The following is a 9,560-nucleotide window of genomic DNA, read 5'->3' as shown; positions in this document are numbered from 1 at the left end:
AGGCACTTACGGCAAACGTGTTTTGGCATGTATTTTGTAGATTTTGTCACATTTAGTAGATCTGCTTGCAGCTTGCGACAAAGGCTTGTAAGTTTTTCAAGGTCTTTTTATTTGTTTATGTGTCATAATATCGTTACTATATTCGACAATGATAATGTATTTATGATAATTTCTAATAAGAGTATAACTAACGTTGAAAAAAATAGAAGTAAGTATGTGTTTCAGATGGGTTTCAGACTTTATCTTGAGAGTTTGGAGACTGAGGCCAAAATTGCGAAAAGAAGCCAAAAGAAGAATTGCCAAAAGAGGCGAATCGTTGGTTTTACTTATAAGAGAATCAAAGCAAGCCACTGTCGCAAGCCGCATTAAAGTCTAGAACACCGCACCTAACAGTTCCCCTAAATAATAATCTGTACAATATGATTAAGTAGAAAGAAAGCTCAAACGAAAATGACCCTTACGACACTAGTGTTGATACTTAATTACCGTGACTTATCCTAATTTAGACATTGATTGGTTTTGCTAAGCCTAATTGAAATTGAAAATACGCTGTGATAGTTTTATGACTTAAGATTTTTAGAAACATTTGAAACCTATTTGACGGTAATTTTGCGGAATGAGTTGGAACGCTTCGTGCGGTAAGGCATATTTAAATGTTATATCACTTTCTTTAAAATTATAGAATAAGTTTTGGGCCTAATGGATTGTGGGCAAATATAACTTCACAGAGCATTTTCTATCTTGGATTCTCCCCTAAAAGTAACGCTTGGAAAATGGCATCATTCAGTAAGTTTTTTTGGATGACTTCAAGACTTGTTTAGAATGAATCAAATATTACAAACCAGAAATCATAAATTAAACATTTTAGTTGCTCATTTTTTAATTTTAATGGTAACATTATCAAAAGTCTCTACTAAGAATGATCTTAAATCGTCGTGATGAAGACATTTTAAGATTCGTGATGCTACAAATTCATAATATTTAAAGAAGAAATTAATATGTTTAAGAGGTATATTTTCAATTAAGTCATCACAAGAAGTGCTAACACGATATGACAACGTATTATAATTATGAGAAAGGAGTTGAAAACTTACAAAATATTTGTATAACCACAGAGTTTTTATAAAGATAAATCTTTATTATAAACGCATCGTTGTTCATTTTCCAAACGTTACTCTTGAGGACTATAAATTTAGAATGCAAGTAACGTTCCATTTCAAGAATTACATTTGTATAAAATTCGATTTTATTCCGGAGAAGTGAGAGAAACTGATTAAAAAGATCGTGAAACGTGATTTCTGGCCGTTTCACACTAGCGCTGACGCAGTTCAGTCGAGTTCCATGTAGCGGGTGTGCGGTTTTCTTTATCTTTCACTGGATTGTTTTCTGAGAAAGGTCTTAGGTTGCAATTTAAATAAAATATGCGTTATTTTAAACGCAAGTTGGTAAAATTAATACCATGGATTCCTTTAAATTAGTTCTCTTTTTCGAAGCACAATGTAACAGGATAGTCCATAGTTATTTCTTTGTCAAACGATATCATTGATTTAATGACAGACAATGCACAAGTAAAATCGGTGGGTGTGGAAGCTTGAATGATTTTGGTTAGGAATTTATTATGTAACGCAGAAGAGGTTTATTGAAAAGTCATCCGCGAAGAGTACCAAATAGGGGAGTAAAACCCGTTTCTAAATAAATTGAAAACCACATTTTCTGATATAACTATTGTGCGGTATTCAGCTTCCTAGAACTGCGTCAGGCTATTATGAAACAAAGTTTGTGAATAATATCTATTTTATTGTCACAAGGGCTTAAATTTGGTTCAGCGCAAAGCACAAGACTTATGCTAAGGGTTTACTTACATATTGACTTGTATGTCACAGCACGCTTTGATTTCCACACTTTTAGTATAATACTCTCACTAGAAGAAAGTGCCCCTTGTTCCGATTCAACAACCAATCGCGTCAGTGGCACAACTGTTATAAAAACTACTTACACAAGTAGTTGGGTAACATACATACTCGCAAAACCACCCAAAAGAAACAAAACTCCATTCAAATCAATGCGAATATAATAGGCGAATCAGCGGAAAACTAACTTCTCATATAGCTAACTAACATAATACTCAAGTGAAATTACATGAACAAACACACAACAAAAGTAAGTCATGTATAGAAAAAACAAAAGAAACTGATTTCAATTAAAACAAAAATAACTTTATGTTAAGGCCAAGTTGCACGTTAATGTATTGAATTGTATTCCGCTGATTTCGCCTACATTTGAACAGAGGAAATATATACAAACAAAATACCATCGTAAGTAAAAATTACTTAAACACTGTGCACCTTCTCTTAATGAGTGTCTTTGCTTTCATATATAGACAGTTAAGTATTTAAGGTAAATATAATTATACCTTTGAATGATGTTAACATTACTGTAGGCAGATGAAAATATTTATATTCTGCTAAAGCAAATAATATTTCATTTGTTGAAAATATAAAGCTGAAACTACTAAAGCATATATGACACATAATATAAAATTAATCAATAGTACTCAAATATTGAGGTAACAGATACTTAACGGTCGATATACGAAAGCACTTAATATCCATTCGACATTGCTATTATATTTGATGGCAGTCAACCAGACGTAAATAATTCATTCTGTACACATCAAGGACAATATAGAAACACCAATATAGCCTTAAATCTCTAACTTATTTCTAATATAGAATGAATAACTTGTTTCAACGTAGACGAGTATACGATAGCTAACGATAAAGATCGACTTAGATCCTAATGATGATACTGAATGAGACGAACACCAATTGGTATTATTTATCATGTTCTGTTCTAAATGATGTGACTTCTAGGATTTTGACGATGCTTTCTATCACCTTAACGATCAGTACTCGTCTGCAATGAAACAAGTCCTTGAGACATTATAAAAGTATATGCTATACAATTTGCTGCTGTTAGTTCTAATATCAGGTCTATTTTGGACACTTCTGGATTGTCTACATATATACGTGACCTAAATACAAAAAGCGGATTCACACAAAATATGGCGTAGTGCTTAAAAAGTTAAAGATTAAGGCTAGTTTATTGTACTATGAGAGCACATTTGAACTATTAAATTAAACACAGAAGCTGTTTGACGAAACTATAACAGGAGATTGAATCTTTACGTCTGTTCGTAGGTCCACGTTACCAGATGTAACTGAATAGTCCGCACCATATGTTGTATTGTAAGAAAGTTGACGCTATGAAGAACAAATGGAGGATTATATATCGGAGATTGTCCTGCCTCACTTGCCTAACTACGTGGGGATTGTTCCCCCTAGCGGGGAACTGCCCAGTACGGTAAAATTCTTCTAACATTTTGTCCTTCTCTATGAACCTGTCATAGAGCCACTGGGTCATGCCTTCTGTGTCCGATGGCACCTGAAAAGAAAATTAAATATTTTTAACATTAGCTTAACTTATAACTTTTAATTAGCTCCATGACATGAAGAAAAGTTAACTATGTCCCGTAAACGGCGATTAGAGTAAGAAAATATAAATAATATTCGATTATCGCTAAATCTTCATATAAATAATCAATTCTACTGAATTTGATTCAACTCGGCTAAAAGGAAATGCTTCTAGTTAATTTTTCAGATTTTACCAGATTCTTCAAACAAGGCAACAGCAGCGCTTTACCTCGCTATTGTAAGACAACTCGCAGATAGCGTTCTATAAGACTTCTACTACCCTAAAATCTGACATTCCACAGATATTTTTTTTTCAAAATTGACCATTGTTATCTTACCTCACTGCTAGGATAGAGACGATAGTGCAAATGCGTGGTACAAGGTGGCCTGGTCCCGCAGACCACATCCTGCAAGTGCAGCGGTATGCGTTCAGGGTACGCAATGGTGACGTCCAACACCCATTCTATGCTGTCCCCTGATTTGGTGTCGATGATCGCCTTCACGTTATTCTGATTGAAATTATTATCTGCAGAGGGAATTTGAATAAAGTGTTTTAAATCCTAAGGTAAAGTGAGGTATGTGGGTTTTTCTAAAACTATGGAGGTCTGCTGAGACCACATAATGTAATTGTATCGATAATTACAATTATAAATATTAAGTGTAAAATCGTCACTTGGTTATAAGTTTGTCATTCCACGTCTTAAGCAAGTATCTTAAGGAAATTCTTAAATATATATATTTTTAAGTTATTCTTCCACGAATCTAATCATAAGCTATGTTCATAGAAATTCTGAAATGCTAAGAAATGTTTGAAATTGATTTAATTTGACTGATGAGTTTTAAAACACAATCATGCAAAGTTCAATTCACTTTTAGGAATTCGTTACCTTTCTTGGGTTCATCCTTGGATGTACTAGCGGTTTCCTCTCTGTGCGGTCCAATTTCTTCCATTATAACTTTCATGGCTCCAGCGCGTGGTAATGACACGTACTCCAATTTTGGTAGATTGTTCTTCTCCGCAAACCTTCGAACAACATCATTTTATAAGACTCCACCTCGATACCTATATTATTATTATCTCTGTCATCATCATCAACAACGGCATTCAATTTCTTATTGTCTGTCTGTATTACTGCTGGAATCAAGTTATCAGAATAAGATGTTTAAGCCACGACACGACAACGGCACGTTATGACGTTAAATTAGAAAGTTACACTTAAAAAAATTTAGAAACCTTTAACTGAATAATGTTATGTATACCCACATAATTTTCGTTTATACTTAAAATGAGTGGCAATTATTTTTCCATGTAATTTCGAGTGGTTTTAAACGAATAATTAATAATAGCAATCCTAAATAGTATAAAACTAAAAAGTATGTATACAAAATATATTAAATTGTATTCGGTTTAGATAAGTTAGAACAGCCGGCAGCTATAAATATGAATATAATTTTTATGTCAATACTCTGTTATTGTGCTTGTTGATTTGAAATACAATTTATTAAGATCAGAAAAACAAAACAGCCCCGGGAAAAAACTTAAGAGCCATTTATTAAGAATTTAATAAAAAACAAAATTAAGAGGTATCTCATAGATAACTTATTTTATCATTATTCCTATCTCGTTAAAAATAAATATATTGTTTTCTTTCAATTCGAAGCTTTAGCCCTCTCCATAGCTTACGTTTTTCTCGATCATGTCTGATTCCATGAAACGTTTTATTTTTCAGACATATTTATTTATAAGCACTTGTATCATTACGAGCGAGTAAACTATAGACGATGAACGATGTATGCCAATCAAACAGAAATACAGCTGCGCTTACTATGTAATTAATTAGTACGGTAATTCGAGGTAGAAATTCCTGCGAACTTCTTAAATTATTGTATTGGATAACAAGTAAAACATATTTATTAATGACTGAATTACCTGTTTATTCAAATATTGTTAATTAGTTCATCTTTACAGTATATTTTTACCAACTTTGAAAAAACTACCACGTTCAGCTGTATATATTATTGTGACTGTAAAGGCACATTTATCTACTACATATCACACATGCATAAATACATTCATATTATACATGTATGTAATTATTTGGCATGCCTTGCAGCACAATGACGGCTTTTAACATAGGGTATATTTTTAAGCACCTGCTTTTTTATCTATATAACAATTATGATTATTTATCGTTTGCCTATCATGTACCTATTCGCTTACAATACAACAAGGGCAATAAGGAGCAATTTTACGTTTCAATACGTCCGCTCTCGTTACTCTAAAGTGCTTATTCCGTATCGCCGAGATAGTCACGAGTATCGATAAAAACTAAAGCCCCAATTATCCGATTTATAAGAGTTTTATTTGAAAAACGTTCCTCGAACGTCTCGGCACATAACGACCGGGGTAAGTGCTTTATGATTTGAGTTTCAATATCTGCTTATTGACTACAAAGGAGCCTTTGTCTGAATAAGTATTGACTCGGTAATGCTGGACCGTTTTCTAGAGCACAGCTTAAAAATAAAATAATACCAGGACTGAAAAAGCAATAAATAGGTATACATCTATTCCATTTTTGTTTTTCTCTTTCGCACAGGTAATGTTAAACAATTTTAGTTGCTATGTACGAGTATTGCATAATTCATGAAAATCTATAAATTACCTTAGTATTTGTAAGTAACATGTAGAATTTAGGAACATCGTGTCTTAAAATTGCAATATTATAAATATACTCGCACATATTAAAATGAAAATCATCAAATAAATAAATGAATCATCATCACATTCATATTCCTATTAATATATTTATCTTTCGTTTATAGCACGTATAAAGAACACATATGCACGCACACACACACAAACACATACACACACAAGTATATTGTGTAATTTTTGTTGTACATACAACAATACATTCCCAATCTTTATCCCACTCTGCATAATACACTTACCGTTGACTAACTTCTCTCCTCTTGTGCAGGAAGCCGCCTTCGGGGAAGAGCACCATGAACTGCCGGCCGAGGGGCACGTAGTACCTGTGGATGTGTTCCCGGAGCTCCTCCAGCGACTGCTCCCGCTTTGCCTTGCCCTGGAAAAGAAGACTTTAATTACTATTGATAGCGGTATATAACATTTATCTGAGTAGATAGAGTTCTTCGTGGTTTAATAGTTCTGCATAATACCAGCAATATCATGCACTGTGTGGTATGAGTATACTTATACGAGCCTTTCCAACTCAGTCAGGGTTATCACTGCACCTGTAGCAGATGTCAGATAGGACTCAAATCCAATGTTGTATTGATTACTGATGTCCAATTTCCATATGCGGCAGTTACTTACCATGTGGTGGACTGGTTGTTTGTTTAGATGCCTGACCGAGAATTGAATACGAAACTTTTTCACTTGTCAGGTCTTCAAGTGCTCGAAAAATTGACTTAAAATATTATTCTTGCCTTCAAATACTCAACGTCTTTTAGTAATAGAAGACAACTATGAATACGAATATTTCAAACGTTAGATAGAACTCGACGTAACATATCAAATTCTTCGATACGAAATGTGTACATCAATTACCTTTTTCATATTTATTTCGATAGAAATAAAATAGAAATATGTCTCGTAAGTTATTTACGTGTATACGTCCAATGTCTCGTTACTTATGTATGGGTATATTAGCGTGTGGGTTGGGGGCTATTATCGTATTATTTCTAATATTAGTTATTTATATTCTGGGGTATCTACCTCTATCTTTTAAAAACTACCATAGTTCAGGAAAGTTTTATTTCAATATTCCTCTTTAAAACTGTATTGTTTTATTCCTGTCGAGTGATGTAAAAGAATGAATTATTTGCCTACACCTTATCCTAAAGGAAACGAGCCATCGAAACTAGTGTTATATCTTTTGCTCCACCGTCTTGATTGTGTTCCGTCATACGCAGTTGAATATACTTGAATCTTTATTTATTTTTGCTTATCCATTGTATAAAACCAACTGAAATTGACATATTTTGTTTAAAAAGTGCTGTGCAGGAAATTTACTGCAAGAAACAGAATGAATGATTTCGACCGACATCATACAATACTGCTTTTTGTAATATTATAAAAACAATCTTACTTTAACGAGGTCTTGGTACGAAATTTAAATGTATAATTAAAATAATATTGTTTTAAGAGATGACAGTAGGCCCCCTGATTACAAGTATTAGTTGTTACGTTGTGAAAGATGCGGGCGGAGCTGCGAGTTATATGGGGGAGGGGTTTTGTAGCAAAGATTATACAGGTTGTTGGAATTAAAGAGATGGTGGGATTATAGTTGAGGAAAGATATTGGTCGAGGGATTACTAGGGTTTGGGGTAAAATGACCATCGTAAAGTTTTCCGAAGACACTTTTCGGAAAACTTTTCGATGGTCAACTAAAATATATATATAACATTAGTGTTATACATAATTTCAGAATTACATAATCTATAAGTATGCAGTATGAAATCAAACTCATCTTGAAGGTCTTGAAGTCATGTAATAATATAGTCACATAAACGGTACAGAGTAACGATATAACAATTATACGTAAGTAAGTTCACACTAGTGATTAGAAGTATTATAACTACACAAGTATCTCCGTTATTCGACTGCTCTTGCTGAAGTCTCCGACCAGAATGTCGCTCTCTGTTAATTCGAGCGCCGCCAAGGTGTCGTCCCCACTTCACCTACCCGCATCTGTTTTAAAACTGTAGTATCAAATGAATCACTTATTACTTTAATGTAACGTTATAAAAATGTGATATCGTTAATATCCAAGCTTCTTATTAACGACGATAACATTCGGCCGTCCTGCTCACACGTTCGTCCTCGATCGTGTATGGTCTGATGCAAGAGCTGCAAAAGAAAACCAGTTGTTTAATGCCTAAGTCCAGAAGAGTTACACATTTTCTTGTAATACCGACTCGCACGTAAGAGGCCCGAACTGTTTATCAAAAACATGGCTTAAACTCTACGCATTTTCTTGCAATACCGACTCGCATGTAAAAAGCCCGAACTGTTGATCCGAACCAAGGCTTAAACTAGGTGATGTTCATATAGAATCACACTAGTTGTGTATTACCTAGGTTATAAATCTGCCCCAACAGTGTTCACCACGGATTTCTGTTGCAGGCATAGTTCATAAGGACTCTTTACATAAATGTCATATGCGCGACAGGTATTGAAGCGAATGCATTAGACCATTGTTAAATAATAAAACACACGGTTATAACTAGGTGATGTTCATATAGGATCACTCTAGTCATGTATCACCGCAGTTTTTATACCTTGTTTACGATAACATTCGGCCAGTGCTCAACTCAAATTTACTCTAAAAATGCAATATTCACTCAATGTAATACATCCACCCAACATACATACATACATACACCCAACCATATGCACCACCAAGAGACACCCGCGAACATTACACTGCTCGAGGCATCTGCACTAATCCATCTTAACTACAGATAAATAAAAATCAAACTAAAAAAGTTTCCTACACCTACAGTAATGACAACATCTAGCTGCCCACTTTACTTATGTCTGGATTCTAAGTCCAATAGTTAAATCTCCAACAACTATTGATTCGATAAAGTTACGCATCAGAATAACGACGTTAATCTTATTAGTCCATTTCGGAATGCTCAACAACCTGTTCAATAACTGTTATACTGATAGATAGATAGATCTATAGTTGGCCACTAAATGAATCTGTGCGACTCAAAATACTATTATAAAATTATTTTATTACTACTTAGTACTTCTTTTAATTATTACAATGTTATTTTATACAAATAGTTGCCTTTCCAATGTACGTCTTTTATCAACTGATGAAGCAGTATCAAAATAATAATATATCGTGAATATTTGAATTCGATTTTTACCTACTTTGAACGGTCAGATTTATTTAAAAATTTTGAAATACTTATGACATGACATGATTTTAATAATCTTGTCCGATTCTAATTTTGTCTCATCACGATCGTCAGATTTAAAACTATAACTGTTTTACATAACATGTGGCTCCTTATCAATCACAACCTAAAATTTCTATGACCTGAAAA

General features: G+C 33.7%; 1 protein-coding gene across 1 annotated transcript in view; it reads right to left on the bottom strand.

Annotated features, from left to right (window-relative positions):
• Positions 1-607: 607 nt before the first annotated feature.
• Positions 608-9,560, bottom strand: part of PlexA (plexin A) — a 311,934-nt gene continuing 302,981 nt past the window's right edge. The window contains exons 5-8 of the mRNA XM_073073964.1: positions 6,426-6,562; positions 4,361-4,497; positions 3,812-3,999; positions 608-3,444 (exon numbers count right to left, since the gene is read on the bottom strand). Coding sequence (XP_072930065.1) covers positions 3,208-3,444; positions 3,812-3,999; positions 4,361-4,497; positions 6,426-6,562 — 699 coding nt within the window. The 3' untranslated portion in view covers positions 608-3,207. The remainder of the gene's footprint in view (positions 3,445-3,811; positions 4,000-4,360; positions 4,498-6,425; positions 6,563-9,560) is intronic.

This window comes from Epargyreus clarus, unplaced genomic scaffold (genome assembly GCF_041222505.1).
Source record: "Epargyreus clarus isolate Ecla_fem2 unplaced genomic scaffold, WU_Ecla_fem_2.2 ptg000001l, whole genome shotgun sequence".
Lineage (NCBI taxonomy): Eukaryota > Metazoa > Arthropoda > Insecta > Lepidoptera > Hesperiidae > Epargyreus > Epargyreus clarus.
The sequence above is the reverse complement of the archived record's forward strand: the minus strand, read 5'-3'. Positions and strand labels throughout refer to the sequence as shown.